At 36.8% G+C, this 23,755-nt stretch overlaps 1 protein-coding gene across 9 annotated transcripts in view; it reads left to right on the top strand.

Annotated features, from left to right (window-relative positions):
* Nucleotides 1-23,755, top strand: part of MPDZ (multiple PDZ domain crumbs cell polarity complex component) — a 189,377-nt gene that overhangs the window by 71,872 nt on the left and 93,750 nt on the right. For 8 of the 9 annotated variants that reach the window (XM_049897162.1, XM_049897163.1, XM_049897164.1 and 5 more), the window contains 10 exons: nt 980-1,189; nt 4,376-4,490; nt 5,001-5,089; nt 12,980-13,166; nt 13,909-13,980; nt 16,595-16,704; nt 18,240-18,386; nt 19,284-19,448; nt 21,228-21,413; nt 22,665-22,874. In XM_049897162.1, coding sequence (XP_049753119.1) covers nt 980-1,189; nt 4,376-4,490; nt 5,001-5,089; nt 12,980-13,166; nt 13,909-13,980; nt 16,595-16,704; nt 18,240-18,386; nt 19,284-19,448; nt 21,228-21,413; nt 22,665-22,874 — 1,491 coding nt within the window. The remainder of the gene's footprint in view (nt 1-979; nt 1,190-4,375; nt 4,491-5,000; nt 5,090-12,979; nt 13,167-13,908; nt 13,981-16,594; nt 16,705-18,239; nt 18,387-19,283; nt 19,449-21,227; nt 21,414-22,664; nt 22,875-23,755) is intronic. The other variant, XM_049897166.1, reaches the window with a different exon arrangement.

The following is a 23,755-nucleotide window of genomic DNA, read 5'->3' as shown; positions in this document are numbered from 1 at the left end:
GCTTGGTTGCTAACTGAAAGGTTGGAGGTTTGAGTCTACCTAGAGGCATCTCAAAAGAAAGGCCTGGTGATCTGCTTCTGAAAAATCAGTCATTGAAAACCCTGTGGACCACAGTTCTACTGGGACACACATGGGGCCTCCATGAGTCAGAATTAGCTCGATGGCCACTGGTTTAGCTGTACCAAGTGAATGTCCTCCAGTTGACAAGTTTGTGATATATAAGCTTTACCTTCAGCGTGGAGCTGGACTGTCCATAGTCTGGCCACTCACCAGCTGTCACTTTTAAAATTTGAATTAAAATTAAATAAAATTAAAAATCTGGTTCCTCAGTTGGACCAGCCATATTTCACGTGCTCCTTAACCACATGTTGCTTGTGGCTGCCATATAGGACAGTGCCATATAGGGCAGTGCAGAACATGTCTGTCATTGCAGAAAGTTGTTCTGGGCAGTGCTTACACGGAGGCTTGTAAGACAGCTTTTCACATGCCTCATATATCTGAATTTTCATCTCACAAGGACTTCACCTGAAAATGAGTCATTCAGGGACATTTGTAATTGAAGTGGCCAACCAGAAGGTTGTGTTATTAATCCCATACTTTCTTAGGGGTTCATACCACATTTTGAGTGTAGTTGCATAGCGACTTCGTACTTTGTCTGCGCTTAATGGCATTTTCTTCTTTCTATCCCACAAAAAAAAAAAAAAAAAAAATGAATAGACTTAGTGTTTTATTGCATTTAGTGGGTAGATATCAAACAGAAAAGTTTAGAGTAACTGTTGATTTAAGGTAAATTAGTGCCTTTCAATAGCTTATATCACATTGACTGATGCTAGAATGTTTCAGAAGGCGGTTAATATGTTTATTGTCCCATGAGAGAAAATTCATGTCATTGCCATTTTTATTGTTCCTTTTCCCTCACTCAGGATTTCGGTAATGCAGTCAAAATAATACTAGCCTGATTTTTCTTTTTTTGATTCAGCATGGGCGATTGTGCAGTGGAGACCACATTCTAAAGATTGGTGACACAGATCTAGCAGGAATGAGCAGTGAGCAAGTAGCACAAGTCCTCAGGCAGTGTGGAAACAGAGTGAAGTTGGTGATTGCAAGAGGGGCCATAGAAGAAGCGACAGCACCCACCTCTTTGGGCATCACCCTCTCCTCGTCCCCATCTTCCGTGCCAGAGGTGCGGGTAAGTAGGGAAAAACAGTTAATGCGAAATTCAGAGACAGGAGCACTTAGATGACAGTGGTGTTTATTTAGAAACTAAAGTTATTAACATTCATATTGGTGTTAAGAATGAAACACGATGCAAATATAAGTGCTTTACAGCAGGGGCAGTATTTTATTAAGCAGGAGGACCGTGTAACACAGATAAAAAAAAAAAAGGTTGTTTACAAAATTCTAGATTACTATTTTCCATTTGTCTGTATGCAACACCTTCACAAGAATATTTGGAAGTATGGATGCAATCTTAAAGGATTACTTGCTAATAATAATACCAAATACCAAAAATGTTTAATTCTATCTTTCTCTTAATCAAAAAGGTCTCTGTGAAGTAGATCATAAGCGCTAGTCATTCCCTTTCCACAATTTTCTTTTAGGATTTTTTTTTTAGTATATGGAGGTTGAGGCATAGAGACAGGCTTGGTGGGGATGAATAAAGCTTACGACAGCCTTTCAGTATCATTGTTTTAAGGTATGTCATAGAAATGTTATCAGATTTGTAATAAGAAGTTTTTACTCTTGACCTGGTTATATAATCTTTTAAACAAAAGTCATGCTTTTGAGGTAACAAAAGCTTGATTCATAATGATAGCAATCTGTCTTTGTCCTCGATGTGATATGAAAAAAAGCTGGAAAATTTCAAAATTATTTGGAATGTGGTGGTTATCTCAGTTTACAGGTCACAAGTTTATAGTGGATAAAATATTAACGCAATATTTTTATCCAGCAATCGCTCACATTTTTAAGAAGAGAATTACACCAAATTTCTGAGTGAGATTTATAGCAAAATCAAGGCCTATAATCCTTTCCCATTCATATACAAATATTTATGTACTTTTTTATATTAATTTTTTTCTGACTAGTTGCTACAAATACTTTAATATCCTGACTTCCTCTTCAAGCTCTTTAAAACTTTATTAGAACACTTGAAATTTCCATGATTCTGTTGTTTTTTTAGGATTGAGTTTGGTTGCTATTTTTTGCAAAGAGAAAGAAGTAAAGAAAGAAAGCTTGTTTATGAAAGTATCTAAATGGCATTCTTTTGTGGTAAACAAAACATTTTATTCAGCAATACATAAATGAATGCAATACCGAAAACCACTTGATGTAATTGAATGCTTAGAAAAATATCTATTCTGTGCATATCATCATTTCTGAAGCTTGTGCCCCTTTTAAAACCGTTCGATAGTCAAATTGCCACCCTCTAAAATAGCGCTCGCAGAAGTCTTATTAAAAATAGAAAACACATTTGTTTCAATTGAAGCAGATTTCATCCTGTCATTTTCTTGCAATTATCTAAACTTTAAACTTTTGCTAAGTTTGCACAGATAATTATGTGCAAAGAAAAAAATAAATCAAACTTTACTATGAAATTATATCTTATTTAAGCGGACTACCCATTAAAAAAAAAAATACAGTTTATTTCAAGAAAATCAGTAGACAGTACCAACTAGCCCCCAACTTTTATGTCTATTAATGCCCACAGCCCTGGTCCTGTTGTGCTCTTTAAAGATTCTCTGTAGAATCTGCTGACACCACACTAGTACCTGGTATCAATAGCTTATTGATGACTTATTGCTCCAGTCCACTAATGTTTGTGTAGGCGAGCCTTATCCTTCAATTTGGTATACATTATATAGCATGCAGTTCAAGTAATAGTATTTCTAGCAAAAGATGACATTTGTGAAACCTGCTGTTATTCTGGGAAGGAAAGGTGTCAGTGCAGACAGGTATATTTTCTTTATAAATAGCTTTTCATAGTGAATTCCCAATTTACAAACCAACTAAAGAGAGGATTTTAAATAGTTCATTGATGCATTTCACTGGTTTTCAAAATAAGTCATTAGCAGATTAGTTGCGTGTCTGGAGGCTAGAGTAACGCATTCATGGTGTTAGAGTCAACTATCAGATTTAAGATATTAATAGCAACTAACATTTTCAGAGTAGACACTGTGGTTTTACTTTCCACTAGGGACTTCACATATAGCTTATCATTTCAGAGCAGGGGCTCTTCAACCAGACTTTCTGGATTTGAATCCTGCCTCTACTAGATTGTAGCTGTTTGTCCTTGGAAAAGTTTCTGTGCCTCAGTTTCCCCAGAGAAGAATTGACATAATAATTATACCTATAGGCTTGCTCTAAGAAGAAATGAATTAAGACATGGCAATTCCCTGTTACACAGAAAGTCCTCAATAAATGTTGGCTGGATTTGTTATTATTACTCCTGATATATAATTGAGCAGAGTGATGCTTACAAAGATTAAGTAGCAAGCTAGGCGTGCACTTGTTTATCTGAATTCAAAACATGAGCTCTGTCTACTGTACTGCATCTCATCCCAGCCTCTTCAGAAATGAAGATGAGCCATCTCTGAAAATAGAACTTGTTAATAAGAAAATATTTGATTTCTAAAATTCTGTGTACACAAACAGTAATGTACCTCTCTAATACAGGCTGTGTCTTGGTTATCTAGTGCTGCTGTAACAGAAATACCACAAGCGGGTGGCTTTAACAAACTGAAATTTATTCTCTCACAGTCTAGTAGGCTAGAAGCCCAAATTCAGGGTACCAGCTCCAAGGGAAGGCTTTCTCTCTCTTTGTCAGCTCTGGGGGAAGGTCCTTGTCATCAATCTTCCCTGGTTGAGGAGCTTCTCAGAGCAGCGTCCCCAGGTCTAAAGGACATGCTGTTCTCCTGGCTCTTGTTTCTTGGTGGTATGAAGTCCCCATGTCTCTCTGCTTTCTTCTCTTTTTTATATTTCAAGAGATTGACTTAAGATACAGCCTAATCTTGTAGACTGAGTCCTCCCTCATTAATATAACTGCCTCTAATCCTGCCTCATTAACATCATGGGGGTAGGATTTACAACACAGAAGAAAATCACATCAAATGACAAAATGGTGGACAATTGCACAATACTGGGAATCATGGCCTAGCCAAGTTGACATATATTTTTGGGGGACACAATTCAATTCGTGACAGGGTGGTTCAGCTTTATTACTGACCTGATTTCTGAGTAAAAATAATGCTGACTCTATGTCCTCATAACTGAAGGAGTGATCTCTACTATAGTTTTCTAGCAAAGTTCTCTGATGCCTAATTACATCATATTATTCAGATTTTTTAACTTGTTTTGTTTGTGGATTTTATTTTAGGCTGAGGCTTCTACTCAGAAAAGTGAAGAAAGTGAGACATTTGATGTGGAACTCACAAAAAATATCCAAGGATTAGGAATTACCATTGCTGGTTACATTGGAGATAAAAAATTAGGTAGTTATAAACATTAAATATTTTATTTTTTAAACTCAGCATTTGCCTCTAATATCTTTGTCTTATTAAATATTGAATCAGAATTATATGTTTTAAGATTATTGGATAAACTGATTGAAAACTTCTTTAGGAATAATTTAATATAGACTACTGTAGGTGGTGCAGTGGTTAAAAGTGCGGCTGCTAACCAAAAGGTCAGAAGTTCAGATCCACCAGGCACTCCTTGGAAAGCCTATGGGGCAGTTATTCTCCGTCCTGTAGGGTCATTATGAGTCAAAATCGACTTGACAGCAGTGAGTTTTTATGGATACTATGATACTGATACTATAGTTATGGATATTATGATACTATATTTAAAATAGAAAAAAGAATTGTCTTATTTTGTAGCCTAAGTTTCTACTAATGGTTTTGATTGTATGGCTTGTTAATATATACATTTGCAAAATTAGGATTTTACATTTGTAGAATAAAGGGTGGATATCCTGACAAATAACCTATTTTTAATCTTAGAACCTTCAGGAATCTTTGTAAAGAGCATTACAAAAAGCAGTGCTGTTGAACATGATGGAAGAATCCAAATTGGAGACCAAATTATAGCAGTAAGTGACACATTTCATAATAGCTTTGTTACTTCTCATGTTTGAGAAATGCATTCTTCTTGTTTTCTCAATTTGAGGAACTCTGGTTACCTCAGCATTAATTAAACTTACTTGGGTGACTTGAGGCTATCATTGCAATTACTTACCTTATTATTTTGTGGAGATAAAGTAGAACACTGAATTGAAGCTTTACTGATTTCAATTCTAAAGTTTGAAACTTGCTTGAAAAATTCTGGTATATTCCATTTCTGGTTGGAATGAATTTATTGCGTTAATGAATATGACACTTATATTTAGTTGCAGACTTCAAAACCTTTAGTGTACTTGAATCTGATTTTGGCATGCTTACTTTTTTTTTTTTTTGATCAGCAGAATGACACCGATATTTCTGGCTCCATGAGCAAGGGATTCTTTAAAAGAAACAGATCCATCTGCTCTTAATTAGATCAAGCTCATCATTATTGTCTTGACGATCATCAGTAGATCATAAGTAAATGGCTGTTTAAGGTGCTGTGCAAAAAACTCCAGCTTTCCAATGCTCACTGGAAACTGGACTCCCCAAACCACTCAACTACTCCCCAGAACGTAAATTCAAGAAGATTCTGCACAAAGAGTTTCCTAGTCAAATAAGCTTAGGAAAAACTGCAGATGATATGGTCTCTTAAAGATTCACAGTACACACTAGAAAATTGAAAACCCTGAGAAGTCCTGCTGTAGAGAAACCTGTTTAACTTTTTACCTTAATATGTCCTAAACTTCCATAGTTGTGGGATCTTTCTTTTCCCAAACTTTACATTAATATTCTTTGGAAGTCATCTTGGAGAATGATGATTTGTTTTAGTATTATTTGTTTATACTTGTCTCTGTTGTACCTTTGGGATCATAAAAGCAGTAATAACAGAAAGTAGAAGGTTCAGACAAAAGGCCTTTATCTCAGCCCTTTGCTTCTACATGGGAACTGTACTGAGTCTTCTTGGTTTTAGTTCTATGAAACTGCTACTGAAACCTATTAATTAACCTCTTGAAATCTACTCTGGAGACCAAGCTGTGTTTACTAGCTAACCTGGCTATAGGCTGGAAATGAGCTTCCTCCCACTGTGTCTCCAGTGTATATCATACAGTAAAAATTAACCACTTTATGATTTTATGAGTTATGACACAACTTTGCTTGCTGAAAGCAAAGAGGACTTGAAGCACTTACTGATGAAGATCAAAGACTACAGACTTCAGTAAGGATTACCCCTCCACATAAAGAAAATAAAAATCCTTACAACTGGACCAATAATCAACATTGTGATAAATGGAGAAGATACTGAGGTTGTCAAGAATTTCATTTTACTTGGATCTATAACCAATGCCCATGGAAGTAGTAGTCGAGAAATCAAATGACATATTGCGTTGGGTGAATCTGCTGCAAAAGATTTCTTTGAAGTATTAAAAAACAAAGATGTCACTTTGAGGACTGAGGTGTGCCTGACCCAAGCTGTGGTATTTCCAGTCACCTCATATGCATGTGAAAGCTAAATAATGAATAAGGAAGACAAAAGAAGAGCTGATGCATCTGAATTGTGATGTTGGGCAAGAATATTGAATATATCATGGACTGCCAGAAGAGCAAATAAATCTGTCTCAGAAGACATAGAGCCAGAATGTTCCTTAGAACGTTGGATGGTGAGCCTTCGTCTTAGGTACTTTGGACATGTTATCAGGAGGAACCAGTCCCTGGAGAAATACATCATGCTTGGTAAAGTAGAGGGTCAGTGAAAAAGAGGAAGACCCTCAGTGAAATGGGTTGACACAATGGCTGCAACAGTGGGCTGAAACTTAGCAATGACTGTGAGGATGGACATGAGGTCTGTGTTAGTCTGAACCAGCTCAACATCACCTAGCAATAACAACAATGATCTTCATTTGTGAGAGGGAGGAAAGGTGATAGAGTGAGTAAATGTAGGGTCTAAATCTATATCTGATACTGAATTAGCAATTGAAAACAGCTAATTTACTGTTTTTTCTCAGCTAGTATTTTAATCTATTAGAAAGCATATTTTTCGTTAAACAGTTTTATTGAGATATAATTCATATGCCATATAAATCACTCATTTAAAATGTACAATTCAATATATTCAGAGTTGTGTACCCATTAGCACAATCAATTTTAGAGCATTTTCATCATCCCCAAAAGAAGCTTTATACCAATTAGCAGTTATTTTTAATTTCCCCATCTCTGTTACCTAAACAGCTAGTAACAATGGAAAAGCTCAATATCATCAGTCAGAACTAGGCCAGGGGCTGACTGCAGGACAGACCATCAATTGCTCATATGTAAGTAAGTTTAAGTTCAAACTGAAGAAAATTAGAACAAGTTGATGAGAGCCGAAGTATGATCTTGAATATCCCACCTGAATTTAGAGACCATCTCAAGAATAGATTTGACGCCTCGAAAACTAATGGAATGACACCAAGGACATCATACATGAAGAAAGCAAGAGGTCATTTAAAAGACAGGAAAGAAGGAAAAGACCAAAACAAACGTCAGAAGAGACTCTGAAACTTGCTCTTGAACATCAAATAGCTAAAGTGAAAGGAAGAAATGATGAAGTAAAAGAGCAGAACAGAAGGTTTCAAAGGGTGGCTCGAGAAGACAAAGTAAAATATTATAATGACATGTGCAAAGACCTGGAGATAGAAAACCAAAGAGGAAGAATGCTCTAGGCATTTCTTAAGTTGAAAGAACTTAAGAAAAAATTCAAGCCTCAAGTTGCAATATTAAAGGATTCTACGGGGAAAATATTAATGATATAGGAAGCATCAAAAGAAGATGGAAGGAATATACAGAGTTATTATACCAAAAAGAATTAGTCAGCATTCAACCATTTCAAGAGGTGGCATAAGATCAGGAACTGATGGTACTGAAGGAAGAGGTACAAGCTTAACTGAAGGCATTGGTGAAAAACAAGGCTCCAGGAATTGACAGAGTACCAACTGAGATGTTTCAACAAATGGATGCAGTGCTGAAAGTGCTCACTTGTCTATGCAAAGAAATTTGGAAAACAGCTACCTGGCAGCCGACTGGAAGAGATCCATATTTATGCCTATTCTCAAGAAAGGTGACCCAACAGAATGCAGAAATTATCGAACAATTTCATTAATATCACACGCAAGTAAAATTTTTCTGAAAATCATTCAAAATTGGTTGCGGCAATATATTGACAGGGAACTGCTAGAAATTCAAGCCAGATTCAGAAGAGGACTTGTAATAAGGAATCTCATTGCTGATGTCAGATGAATCCTGGCTGAAAGGAGAGAATACTAGAAAGACGTTTACCTGTGTTTTATTGACTGTGTAAAGGCATTTGGCTGTGTGGTTGATAAACAAATCACAGATAACGTTGTGAAGAATGGGAATTCCAGAACATTTAATTGTGCTCATGAGAAACCTGTACATAGATCAAGAGGCAGTCATTTGAACAGAACAAGGGGATACTTCATGGTTTAAAGTCACGAAAGGTGTGCGTCAGGATAGCATCCTTTCACCAGACCTACTCGATCAGTATGCTCAGCAAATACTCCGAGAAGCCGGACTATGTGAAGAACGGGGCATCAGGATCAGAGGAAGACTCATTAACAATCTGTGTTATGCAGATGACACAACCTTGCTTGCTGAATGTGAAGAGGACTTGAAGCACTTACTGATGAAGATCAAAGACCACAACCTTCAGTATGGATTACCCTCAACAGGAAACAAAAATCCTCACAACTGGACCAATAAGCCACATCATGATGAATGGAGAAAAGACTGAAGTTGTTAAGGATTTCATTTTACCTGGATCCACAATCAACACCCATGGAAGTAGCAGTCAGGAAATCAAAAGATGCTTTGCAGTGGGCAAATCTGCTGCAGAAGAAGTCTTTAAAGTGTTAAAAAGCAAAGATGTCACCTTGAAGACTGAGGTATGCCTGACCCAAGCCATGGTGTTTCATATGCATGTGAAAGCTATGCAGTGAATAAGGAAGACTGAAGAAGAATTGACGTCTATGAATTGTGGTGTTGGCAAAGAATGTTGAATATACATTTAACTGCCAAAAGAATGAGCAAGTTGTCTTGGAAGAAGTACAACCAGAGTGCTCCTTAGAAGCAAGAATAGTGAGATACATCTCTCACACTTTGGACATTATCAGGAGGAACCAGTCCCTGGAGGACATGACGCTTGGTAAAGTAGAGAGTCAAAGAAAAAGAATACCCTCAAGGAGATGGATTGACACAGTGGCTGCAACAGGGGGCTCAAGCATAACAACGATTGTGAGAATGGCACAAGACCGGGCAGGGTTTTATTCTGTTATTCATAGGGGTTACTCTCAATTGGAACTGACAGGAAGGCACCTAACAACAACAGCAACAACAACAAACCAAACCTGTTGCTGTCAAGTCAGTTTTGCCTCATAGTGACCCTATAGGATAGAGTAGAACTTCCTCATATGATTTCCAAGGCTGTAAATCTTTAGGGAAGTTCCCACATCATCTCCTGCGGAGTGGCTGGTGGATTTGAACCACTGACCTTCTTCGAGTTAGCAGCTGAGTGGTTAACCACTGCTCCGCCAGGGCTCCTTATAATTCCCCTTAGGCAATCAGTGATAGAGGAAATTGTTGATTCCAAAGGTGGAACCATCCTTCCCCTGAGATTTCTTTCTTTCTTTCTTTAATAAAATCATTGTCTTCACTGTCATCTATATTTTGAGTTTTCATTTGTATTTTTAGCGACATTCCCTTATTTCAGAGTTGGAAGCACTTCATGCAATGCTTTTGATCTTGCATTAATTTTTTGGAGAAATATCACCATCTTGTGGACTTCTGAGACAGCAGTAGGAAAGGTTTCCATATTTGGTTGCTTTTTCACAACTGCAGTCTTTGGCTATTTGTTTGTTTTTTGTTTGGGCAGCAGCTATTTGGAGCTACGCTCTCTTTTTATTTTGGAGTTGTTGAGGTGATGAGAAAATAAATAAATTGTTTATTACTATTTTAGGGAAGTATTATTTTGTAACTTTAAAACCGTTTTGCTGTAAGATCCCTCTTGTACAAATTGTGTTCTGTGGACACCTAGGATTTCACTATAGGCACGGGGGCAGGGTATAGAATCAAGGGCTGGATTCATTTCTTTTTCCTGTTTTTTTGTTTTACATTTTATATATTGTTGTTCTCCATAAGATTTTCTTTGACAGAAGGCCTCTGTTGTCTTTTTTAGAAGGTTGACTTCACTTCGTCATTTGATAAAATCATACACTCATTCTCTTTAGATTGATAACACATAGTGATTCTTGCTAAATGCAGTATGGGATTGTGATGGATAAATTAACAAGCTTATAAATTTTGGGAAAAATGGTCAGATGTTGCCTTTGATATTCCGTGACTTTGTTACTATGGTTAGGTTCTCCCTTTATAGCTATGGCATGTGTCAGGTGCTGTCCAGTCACTTCCGACTCATAGCAATCCTCTGTACAACAGAACCAAACACTGCCTGAGCCTGTCTTTCCTTAGTATCCAGTTTTATTGCGGTGTTTCCTCTGTTGTTATATTTTGTCTTTCCAAAAGGGAATCACCAAAGTGGAAGTGGGGGGAAAGAGGAAGAGTTAGACACCTATGTTAAGTTGCCATCTAGAGCAGAAGTTTAATACAAGACTGAAGGAACCACAAGCTAGGAGAATATCATCTAGATTAAAAAAAAACATTAGAGGTCTTTAAATTTTGATTGATTATCTTTGTCAGCAAATAAAAAAAAAAATTGACTATTCCTTTCTCCCTCTTTCTCTTCCTTTCTGTCTATATATCCATTTATAATATATACAACTAATTAATATATATAATATGTATATATACATGGAATAGAAATGAGATAAAAAATATGTTTAATTAGAAGTTCTAATATTTTCTTCCAGAAACTTCTGCAGTGAAGGTATTCTATGTTGGAGACCACTGATAAATAATTTTCATTTATTTTATAAATAATAAATATTTGAGTGCTGATTGTGGCCAGCACTGTGCTTAGAAACGCATGACACTCTTACGTTTTACGGCTATTACACAATTCAAAAGGAACACCAGTGGCTTTGAATTTCACCATTAAATTTATTGGTCCATTTTTCCAAACTGCTGTCACTATGATTTTATGAATTTGCTTTCTTTAAATATGGTATTATACTTTGCATTTATCTATTCCAAAATGAATTTGCTTTACAACTAAATCTTTGGCGTATGAGCCAATGACTATACCTTCCCATTTGGGATGAATGCCTGTTGTGCAGACAGCGATGTGTTTTGATGATGCAGCTATAACAAAATTGACACATAGCCTGCCCTCGTGGAGCATACAGCCATAGAGCAAATAACGACAGAAAATGTAAAATTAAAATTCTGCTAAACGCTGTGAAGAAGGGTGGGTAAAAGGGAATTTGACGATAGTCAAGGAGGTCAGGATAGCTCAATCCTGGAAGTCTCTGGACTGAGCTCTGCAGCAGTTACCGGTGTTTTCTAAGTGAAGTGATGAGAAAGTAAGGGCTGGAGTGGGCTGTCCAGAGGGTGCAGGCTGAGGGAACAGCATTCTCAGACTGCATGGTTGGGGGAATACACAAGTCAGAAGGATGGAAGTGAGACCACTGAGCTAGAGCACAGAGAGTAACAGGTGGCATCAGGCAAGATGAGGCTGGTGATGGTGGGTGGTGGTGATGATGGGAGGCGGGGGCAGTTGACACTCTCTAGACCATTTTGAGGATTTGGAGCATTGTCCTATGGAGTGCTCTTTGGAAGGCAGGGGTTGGGTGAGATGAGCGTATTTGTAGTTTGGAAAAGTCATAGGGGCATTTTCAAATGTTTTGTTGTTTGTGAACTAGAAAGAGGGAGAATCATGTATATTTTTTGAAAGAGGAAGGAAATGAGAAGATAGCTTTGTTATCTTTTTTTTTTAAAGCCAGTATAAATATAGTTTTGGAAAACGTCAGCATTCTCAGTAAGCATTATCTCATCACTGTCTTGTTTACCTTCATCCTGTATAGTAGTAGTTTTCAAATTTGACTATGCCTCAGGATCACCTGGAGACTATAAAAGAAGGTATAGAAGCATGGAGACATTGGGGGCTGGTGGGAGAATTCTTGCCTTCTGTGTGGGAGACCAGGCTTGATTCCCAGCCAGTACACCTCATGCATAGCCATCACCCATCTGTCAGTGGTGGCTTTTGTGTTGTGATGATGCTGAATGGGCTTCAGCAGAGCTTCCAGACTAAGACAGGCTAGGAAGAAAGGCCTGGTGATCTGCTTCTGAAACTCAGCCAGTGAAAACCATGTGGATCACAGCAGTTTGATCCGTAACTGATCTGGGAATGGCACAGGATCAGGCCATGTTTTGCTCTGTTGTATATGGGCTCACCATGAGTTGGGAGCTGATTTGAGGGCTTCTGACAACAACACAGAAGCATGAGCCCTGTTGTAGAACTACTAGCTCATAGTTCCTAGGAGAGACCCCAGAATCTGTATTAAAATAATCAAAACTCTCCCAAGTGATTCTAGGGCATCTAAGGTAGTACCAACCAAACCAAACCAAACCATTGTCTTCAAGTCAATTCTGACTCGTAGCGACCCTTAAAGGGTAGAGTAGAACTGCCCCATAGGGTTTCCAAGGAGTGGCTGGTGAATTTGAACTGCCTACCTTTTGGTTAGCAGCCAAGCTCTTAACCACTGTGCCACCAGGGATCCTCTAAGGTAGTACTGGTCTTCAAAGAAGTGTTGGGTACCATTGCCCATTCCCCAGTCCTCACAGTAACAAGCAGTAAATAAGCATTTTGTACATGGGTAATACACGAGTCTGGTTTTTGTTTTTTTTTTAACATTTTGTTTCTCTCGCAGGTAGACGGCACAAACCTTCAGGGCTTCACCAACCAACAAGCAGTAGAGGTGTTGCGACACACAGGACAGACTGTGCGCCTGACACTAATGAGGAGAGGAGGAGCGAAGCAGGAAGCTGAACTCACGCCGGGGGAAGACCTCACAAAAGATGCAGTTTTGTCACCTCTTAATACCAGCATGAACAAAGGTAATACCAGAACAATTGGCCTTTCAGATAGACCTTTGTTAGGTTTTTTTTTTTTTAATTCTGAAATTATTTAAAGAATGGTTTCTACCCCCAACTATTCATTATGAACCAAGTGAAAAGGAAGTTTAATAAAGTTAGGATTATTCGGAACCAGAGTCCATTAACCGTAAATGCACTTCTGAATAAAACGTATTTCTTTGTATCCTATTCATTCAGTTGCCATTTCCCAATGAGCACCTTTCCGCCATGGCACTGTTCTGTCTTGAGGAGATCCTGTTCTGACTGAATTATGTACGTGGGCCCCCATGAGTTAAATGCTCAGCCTTGAAGGAGTTGAATTAAATTCCACATTTAGAAATGCCATTCATAAGCTCTTTGTATTTGGGTATCTCTGCGAATGACTGCAATTCCCAGGTAGCTGAAGGATGTAAAAGGAAGTTTAATAAAGTTGGGATTATTGGTAGAAGTCAGGCTGTTGGCTGGAAAATGTTTCTTTTCTAAAATGTTCACCATTCTGGCACTTAGAGCTGTAGTAGGGGCCAGGCAAGTCACTGCAGAAGTGTGTCACTCCTTTTTCCTCATTAATAGGAAACTTACCTTTTAGTATACGTGGTTATTGAAGAGCTTACCTCCAAAAAACAAACTCAGCTAGGTGTTCCAATAAATACAGTGGAATTAGAAAAATTCAAATGCTTGATAATATTTAAAAAAACATAACTACTAAAATATTCTTCTCTTTAAGAAAACTATGAAAAAGATGAAGATGCTTTATCTTTGAGGAGAAACACCAACATATTACCTATTGAAGAAGAAGGTAAACACCAGGAGCGGGTTATGTTCTTTTTTTTTTTTTTTTTTAGGGAAATGACTTTTATAAATGTGATTAAGCATCTAGGCTGTAAAAATTACTGAAAAATAACTTTCAGAAGAGATGCTTGTAATCTCTATCTAGAGATGTGATTAATTGCTCAAGTAGATGACTAAAATAGTTTGCTTATATCTGGTATGTTTTCTTGCTGAGTTAGTCTTTTCTTTCTTCTACATTTATTTACCCAGAAACCTTTAGGAATCAGTTGTGCACATAATTTTAATTCACCTCCCCCTTGCTTCTATATACAGCCAACATGTCTCTACTTTCTTAAAGAAACAATAACAAAATTATACTATTTTCTAAAATAAATAACGGAGTATCTTTAAAGCATAAGTTTTTAGGAATGATATTGCCCAGGGTTGGGTGGCTTGTCAATTTTCACAAGTCTCATTTTTCTTATTGAAGAGTTGGTTTGGAAAGGAATCGTACAGAGAAATTATTAAACTGTTCTGGTTATTATTTCACTACCAGCCTAGAGTCCATCAAGCTGTTGAAAAATTGTTTTAAAGAAGCATTGTTTTCATATGTAATTACGTTGGAGTGTTACTGCCGTCTTTTTAAATTGTCCACTGTGTCCTCCCGTTACCTTCAGATTGCTTTAGATATTTTGGTAACTTAGATCTACTGGACTTGATATCCTGGGAATGAGATATGTGGGTTTCACATCTGTGAATCCCACCCTGCTATTTTTACACTGATAGGTAGAGAAATTATTTAGGCCAAAGTGAGTATCAGTAGTTGTGGAAAAAGATAAACATGTTTGAGAGCATGACATTTAAGATAGTGAGTGGAGATGGTTGGGTAGTTGTCTTGAAGACTTAGAATCAACTGTTTTGCTTTGGTGACTGTGTATATGAGTTGGGACTGTAGGTAGGGGAGGACTCTGGACTTAGTATCCAGAGTCCCCAGAATGTTTATTTAGCAACATAAACAAAACAAAAGCTACCAAGTGATTCCAGGGCCTCTACTCTAGTAGTGGGGTAAGAGACCATTGCCCGTTCCAAAGACGTTTCTACTCACGTGTGAGCCTGCACAAGTCATTTGACTTTAGAGTAAGTTCAGAAGACTGGACGTGGGCTCTTCAAATGTTCCTGAAATCTAGCCTTGGGGCAGTTTTGAAAGAGGAGAAGGAAGATTGTGTGATTGTAGATTGTATGAATGTGAATCTCAGACTGTCTTCTAGCAGATTACAGATTCTCCACCTTCTCATTCAAAACCCCACCATACTGGACACTGCCCAGCCGTAGACACAGCAGAATCAAGGAAAGGGGAGGTGGCGGGAGGTAGGACTCTGAGCTGACCCTCCTAGTTCTCTCCCTGTATCAAGTCCACAGATTCCCTGTAATCTGTGTTCAGGCCCAAAGAGTTACCCCTTTCTGGGAGAAGTTTAATTTTGAAGTGAAAATTCTCTTCTTTTGGGGGGTAGCCCCCAAATTTATTTTATTATAGGTTACAGTTTCCAGTTTCTTAAGGAGAAAATAGAATGACTTAACTCAAGGCTTAACAAATCTGTAGTAAATTATGCATGGAGTGAAAGCTCATTAATTTGTATTAAACACGAGGCAGCTATTGAGAAATTTGAGTTTTGCAACATTCTTTAAATTTCAAATTTGAATGGTAAAAGGCATATGAAAAAATAACTTAGATAATGCTGTCTAATAGAGATTTTTAAAAACAACCTTTTTGAGTGAAAACTGTGATGAAATATGGAAATCTTTGAATGTAACTTTGAAACTCTTCTTCAAGCAGCTTCTCGTTTTGCCTAAGTGGTCTGTCTTTGGTATTGTTTACATAATTTGCTTAGTGATTTTCTTTTTAAAATCATTTATTATTTATGTTGGACAATTAGTGGGATTATAATTATAGGGTTTTATTTTAAAATACAATCTCAATTTTTCATTGCTTTTTTAATTTATATTTGTTCATTGGACGTGTAGTTGCTTATATTATTTATTAATTTCTTTCTGCTTTCTTTGTTTGGCTGAGACACAACATGGTCCTTTTTTTTCCCCTGTAGGACCAAATGAAAATAAAAGAGATGAACTGGCATAAAAGTTGGCTCGACTTTTTCTTAGAGAGTCACTAAGTACCATCGAGTGAATTGTGGAGCGACTTGGAGTTGTCATTGTTTTAAATGAAAGTTAGATAGTGTATGGATATTTTGGAGCCTTGGTGGCGCAGTGGTTAAACGTTCCACTGCTAACCAAAAGGTCAGCAGTTCGAGTCCACCAGCTACTCCTTGGAAACCCTGTGGGGCAGTTCTGCTATGTCCTATAGGGTTGCTATGAGTCAGAACGGACTTGACGGCAATGGGTTTTTGCTTTATTGCTAAGATTTAGAAGAGATCTCCTAAAAGAGAATAGTGTTGAGTATGCAAATGATAGGGTTCTGAATTAAATTATTAAAATATATATAGAATAAGGTATCCCATATATTGGGTAAGGAGTCTGACTTGGTATAACAGGCAAGTTCTTATCATAGGGTCCCCTTGTGCTAGGTGGTTTAAAATACGGAGATTTTTGTATTTTGTCACTGACTTAATTGTGTTGACTTTCAGAGTATCCCTTACTGGCTGCTGAGATAGAAGACATAGAAGATGTGCAACAACAGGAAACGGCCCTGCTGACAAAGTGGCAAAGGATTATGGGAATTAATTATGAAATAGTGGTAAGTTAGCTTTCCCTCCCTAACTAGTAGCTGTATTCGAGTATATGGCAAATATAATGATGAACCTTTGAAAGAGTCCCAGAGAAGCAAAATGTTAAGTGCACCCCAAGTATTAAAAATTCAGATGGGAGAAAGTTGAATAGTAACCAAAGAATTAAAATAAATAGGATGGAAATTTAAGAAGTCATCATCCATCAAAGTTTTAATATTTTTTGAAGTAGTATAAATAAATGACAGAGTTTACTGAAAAATAAAACAAAAATCATCACGATCAGTGTATAGAATTGTAAAGGGACTCTTTTCCACTCCATCCTTACCATTTTGCATACTTTATTTCATATTGTTGTTCTTATGTCATGGTGACTGTGTTATGATTACTCATGATTTGCTTATAGCAGTAATGATCTCCTATCCTAAGAAGAGGTTTTACAAAGTTGGCTCAAATTATCAATCGTTGGATGCATACCAGAAAATCTGAGGGATTTGAACGGAAAAATAAAAAATTATGCTGAGTAGAACTTCTTATATTGCTTATAAGATGCAGGTACCTCTGGATAAAAGAGATGAAAGGTGATGGATAATGATGTATAATATCAATAATAACTAGCATTTATTGAGCATTTTGTGCCAAGCAGTGTTTGAAGTGTTTTATTTAATCCTCGTGACAATTACCTTTTTTTTTTTTAAACACCCAAGATGGTTATTAATCAAATAAGAATTGAGTAAGTGCAGCTGTTATTACCATTTTAAATTAAGTCAAGGAAAGATACGGTAACATGGCCATTATCAGCGGGGACTTGAAGGTTTCTCAATTCAGTGATATCGAAATTGGGCTTTAAGGAGTGGGAAAGATTTCATCCAGTATTGGATTTCAAAGTCAGATTGATGTAGCTTCAGTTATTCATCCTGCACGTACTGTGATTAGAAGAGCGATCTCTTTTGAGTACACACCTTTTTTTTTTCAGTTCTTCTGTGCCTCAGTTTCCTTAATTGTAAAATAAATGGGATGAAGTAGATGATCTCTAGTATCTCGTCTGATTTTTGTATTGTAATCATTGAGTTCTATGGGAAAATGAATGATTTTCTAACATTCTTCTTTATTTGAGTGTAAAAGTAGGAAATAGGAGGTAAAGTTGAGATCACTGAGTAAAGGGTGTAGCACAGTCCCCGGCACGTCCTAAGTGCCAAGTAAATACACATGTTTTCTGTACTGTTGTTTGAGCTAAGGCTTTTGATTTTATCCCTGGTGGTTTGGACTACCTTTTTTCTGTCGTCAGCGTCTGTAGGTACTGCAAAGTGGCTTGGGTTCTTCCAGCTGCTGGCTCCTTCATTGCAGTTTGTGTTGGTTCATGAGATTAGTGAACATCAGTATTCTTTCATAGGAAAGCTCCAAAGCTTTGTAGCTTATTGTTAGGTTTTGGAAACTTTTGTAAGACAGTTGACCACCTTTGGGTGAATGTGAAATAGATGTATAAGTAGATGAGAAAACAAAAATGAAAGAATATTAGAATTGCTGGTGATTTTTCTCCTTTCAGGTGGCCCACGTGAGCAAGTTCAGTGAGAGCAGTGGGCTGGGGATAAGTCTGGAAGCAACAGTGGGGCATCATTTTATCCGATCTGTCCTACCGGAAGGTCCTGTTGGACACAGTGGGAAGCTGTTCAGTGGAGATGAGCTGTTGGAAGTAAGGAGATACGCCATTCTCTCTCCCCCTTAAGTAAGATTCTGAGGAGGCTTAATTTGATGAATTAGTAAGTTCTTTTTTTTTTTTTTTGTTTGTTAAGATCTCCTCTGAAGGATACTTGAGAGGGCTCTGCAAATAAAAATTCATCCAAAGAAGAAATTTCAAATGTGAACGTACATTGATCTTTAGCCCTAATTTCATGCTAGTTTTTTTTTTTTTGTCCAGCAAATTATATTTGTTTTTAAATTTTAAAACATTTATTCAGTTTTTGGAATAGATAATAAATAATAATCACATTTCAAAAATCACAAAGAATTCAAAGATGCAGACTTTGTACACAAAGACTCAGTGAAAAGTCTCCTTCCTGGCCCCAGTCACCCAGTTCCCATCACCTTTCAATAGATAACTACTGTTACTCGTTTCTTGAACGTTTTCACAGATATTTTAATGTGTAAATAAGAAAATTCAAATATATTTTCCCCTACTTTTTGAAACGCATGCTAGCATACAGTACGTACCATTTTTTATTTTTATTGTTTTCACTTAATAATTATATAAAATGTCTTTTTTTTTTTTTTTTTAATAACCTCCTCCTTTTCCCCTTCATCCTTGGAGAGTATTTTTAATAACTCATTTCCAAACTCCTACACTGGCACATCAAGCATGAATGAAAGTTAATGGTTTTCTTATGTGTTTTTGAGAAGGTCCAACACCAACAAAACTCTAAACTTGGATATAAATTGTCCTAGTTAGTGCTACTACAGGTTTAAATATAGTTTTGAGCAAAGCAGAACTATAGTAGTCACCACCGTAAAATTTAAATTTATTGAGTAAATTATTTTTGGAAGTTATGAAATATTGTTCTTTCTCGGACAATTTTTTTTCTTTTTTCCACAGGTGAATGGCATAACCTTGCTGGGGGAAAATCACCAAGATGTGGTCAATATTTTAAAGGAACTCCCTATAGAAGTGACAGTGGTGTGCTGTCGCCGAACTGTGCCACCTGCCCCCCATGCAGAACGGGATAGCCTGGACTTATGTGATATTGAGCTAACTGAAAAGGTATCAGACTTCAGACGTGAAGCTAATCTGAAGATATGCTGGAAAGGCTAAGTGAGGTCGCCATGAGTCAGAACCAGCTTGAAGGCAGCTGATGAACTGGTTTAGCTGGTTTAAGCAACATTTAAAATATTTTTAAGTTTTTTTTTTTTTTTTGAGGGGGGTTTGGTATTTAATTTCCGCACATACCTCGGGACTTGTAGGATGGACCGTAGAGTCAGGCAGACCTAGGTTTGAGTCAGCCCAGATACTTCCTAGCCGTACAACCTTGGGAAAGTCACTTTATCTTTCTGAACCTCAGTCTTCACCTCTGTAAAATGTAAGCGATAATGCCTGTCTCCGAGTGTCACTCTGAAGGTTAACTACCGTAATGTAACATTATCAGATATTATTGCTCAGTATGTGTTTGTATAATTGCTTCACAGTATTCCTGTGAAATAGACACTCACATTGTTCCCATTTTCAGAATGTATGCACACTGTGTACACTTCTGAAATGTGAGAAATTTGAGGCCATAATAATCTATATCAGATCATTTTCTGTGACATCCAGAGTCTCCCATGTGCCTGTTTGTTTGTTCTTTTCCATTCAGATCAAAATGTGAAGAAGCGGAGCTAATCTGACATATGGTAGATCCTAAAGTTAAAAATTTGAACCTAACATAATTTGCAGTCTAGTTGAATCTCGATTAAGGTATAATGAGAGAAGACGTTAGGATTGATTTGTATTGTACCGAAAGGATCAGCACAATAGGATTATTTTGAAAACTTTGAATAATAAAAGTACAAAGTTTAATATTCACCAGGGTAATTAGAATAGGGTAAAAGAAGAAACATAATTCTAACTTATAAGTAACTCAAAAGCCAGCACCATATATATCCATATAGATTTTTATGAAGTATAAATGGTTATTATTACAATATAACAGATGGACGGATTTGCATCCATGGTCTTAGGTTATGCACTAATTTATTAAAAGCAAAGATAGTACGCAAACTAGAATTTTATCACCATAAATACAGCCTTCTTAAATTGAATGTGTTCATAGAGATGAACAAATTTGAATTAACCTAGATTCACTTTCATTTATTTCTACTGAAGGAAGCTAACATTTTGAATACCTGCTTCTATGTCAGATGCTTGATAAATATTACTTCATTTAATCCTCAAAACATTCAGTGAGATGGGTGACTGTGGAGTACAGGTTAAGAGTATTGCTCAAGGGAACACAGATAAGAAGTCGTGGAAAGGAAGTCAAGCCCAGGCAAGTCTGACTTCAGATCTTACACCTTGCCATTGTGCTCAGTAATTTATTAATGAAATAGTCATGTGCACAAGGCTCAGCATTCCACAACTATTGTTTGCATAGGTTATAGGACTTCTACATAGAACAGTTTTGTCTTGAGTTATTCTTTGTATTTATCATAATATCAAAATAGACTTAAATTTTTTCTGACCATAGAGGTTATTCAGACACTGATGAAAAAAGTGAAAATCACCCACAATCATGCTGCCGAAATGTAACCTTTGTAGATTTTATAGGGGATCTTTGAACCGTGTATTTTCAGTGCCTGTTACATCTTAGGTATTGCTTCCTCTTTAAGAGCTTTCAATAATTGCCACCTTAATTCTTAAAGGTGTCCAGATAAGCTGTTGTTACTTTTACTCAAGAGTATTTTCCTCTGGACAGATCTTAGGAATCTCCCTTTCCCTTGAAGCATTGGTACATGTATCTGCTAACCTAGTGCCTTGGAAATAAGAGTTGTCTGGTGTGTTATCCAGCCTCATGTAGACCTTGGTGAGTTCATCGGGTCTTCGGAGACAGAGGGTCCTGTGCTGGCAACGACTGATGTGGGTCAGAAGACAGAGGAAGTTCAAGGACCTTTGGCCATGTGGGAGGTGGATGTTCAGCACATAGAGCTGGAGAAAGGGAACAAAGGACTTGGTTTTAGCATTTTAGATTATCAGGTAAATATGTCTGATTTTCAGCAACTTTTTTTAAGAAAGATGACATATGCTAAAAGTATGTTGTTGATAACAGAAAAAGATAATATTTTAGCATAATTTAGAAACATCAAAGACATTTACTTGTCTGTAGTGAATCTTTCAAAATAGTAATTTATACGGTTAATTTGCTCCTTTGATTATCTTCAAGGGTTTCTTTTAACATTCACTTCATTGAGATATTTTATATTTCAACTCTTGGAAATTTGAAAAACATGCAGAACACATTTTAGGGAATGCTATAGGTTTGCTGTGAGTCGGAATCGACTCAAGGGCAGTGGGTTTGGTTTTTTGGTTTTATTGAAATATAATTTTATTTTGTCATTTGGGGAGTATGCTTAAATTCATTTTATTTCCATGCTCTTAATGGATAGTTTACATTTCAATGATAAGACATCAAGTAGAGATGCTTATTTCTTTTGTCTGAAGCAAATGATAGCTTTATATGTAAATATAATTTAAGTTCTGGTACTCCCATCATTTTGCTATATTTATGAGTATGCTTTACATTGGTCAAATGTGGCCTGTGTCCTCACCCTGTGTTGTCTTCTGTGCTGAGTAACTGAGGTAATGCTGAAGCCTGTCTGATAGAGCACAGCTCTCGCTGCTCATTAATTAGCACTGAACCAGAAAGCTGTCTTGGGTGACTCCAGGGAGGAGCTGTATTCTTCATAGGGACTGATGCTGGAGGCTTGTTCTCATATTAAGTCTGCTGTGTACCTGATAATACTGCATAGTCAAATACTACGTGGTCTCTTTCTGTATTCACTTCAAAACTATGGGCCTAATGTTCAGTAACTCACATTAGTGGTGAGTAATGTTCCACGTGGTAACATTCTATTTAACAAAATTGCCCATAAAAATTAATATATTTGGCATCTAGCCTCAGATAATCGTTTTAAGAATGTGACAATTAAATTATTAATAGATAAAATTATAATATAGAAGGGATATTTAGGATATTTATCTGTACATTTAGGAGCGTAACTCAGGAACAATGGCACGCGAGGTTGCCATTATTTAGGGTTATCTCTTGCTACACTCCCTAAAATAGAGATAACCTTGCCCAGATGATTCAATAGAAGTTTTACATGTTTTTTTTTTTTAAATACTTGAAACAGTTATCCATCTATTACAGTTCATCATAGACAAACTTTTAAAATTTTTTAAGGTGTAAAAGTGAGCTGACTTCTGTTTCGTTGTCCGTTCTGTTAGGATCCAGTTGATCCAGCCAGCACAGTGATTGTAATTCGTTCCTTAGTGCCTGGTGGCATTGCTGAAAAGGATGGAAGACTTCTTCCTGGAGATCGACTCATGTTTGTCAATGACGTTAACTTGGAAAATAGCAGTCTTGAAGAAGCTGTACAAGCACTGAAGGGCGCACCCTCTGGAATTGTGAGAATAGGAGTAGCCAAGCCTTTACCTGTAAGAATTTGGATTTTACTGACTTCTTTTTATGTTTGCAAACAATACGGCTGGCATGTATACTTTTAGGCTCAGGTGTTGTCGTGACTGAATCATGACTTTTGGTAATGTTCATCAACATGGTTATTGGCTCCATGGGTATAAAGATTTTATCGTGAGTGACTTTTTTGAAAACATAAAGGAAGGAAAACAGTCAGGAAGTTCAGAAATAAATTTGAACTTAATTGCCTGTGTGGTTGACTTTTGACATTTTTTAGTAGATAATAAGATCATGATGAAAGTAAAATCAAATATTCTCAGAGAAACCGGGCTTAAAATTCAATGCCAATGTAGCGGACTACTAGAGAAATGGAATGCTTTAACAATTAAGACTGGAATGTATAGTCAGAGTAGAAGGAAAAGAATCTCTGTCTGAGTGGCTTTAAGTCCCTGTATTCTGTTGACTTCAACACACTTGTTGTTAATGACTGCAGAGCAGGAAACTGAACTTTCCAAAGTGGGTTTATCAGCTTGTGACTCTCCTCCTGGGAGAAAATAGCCCCCTATCATTAATTATTATAATTATAGTATTAGAAGCAACTAGTGAATTTATGCTATACAATACCAATATCTTTTATTAGTTATAATGATTGCAACATGGCACTTACCACTGTATTGCAGTTAAATATTAGAGACATTCTCAATATTTGTGGATGTTTTCCATATATGAGTATATTTTTAAATGAAAGCACAAATACACCTCCTCTTAAGAAACCCAGATGTGTAGATAAGGATTTGTTGGCTTTGTGAAAGAATTTTTCAAATAGTAAACTTTATTTGTATGTTTAGAGTATTAATTAAATTATTTTTGCCCCACTTTTTATTCAGGTAGGCTATGAAAA

The sequence above is a fragment of the Elephas maximus genome, chromosome 9 (genome assembly GCF_024166365.1).
Source record: "Elephas maximus indicus isolate mEleMax1 chromosome 9, mEleMax1 primary haplotype, whole genome shotgun sequence".
Lineage (NCBI taxonomy): Eukaryota > Metazoa > Chordata > Mammalia > Proboscidea > Elephantidae > Elephas > Elephas maximus.
This window is presented reverse-complemented; position numbering and strand designations above follow the sequence as displayed.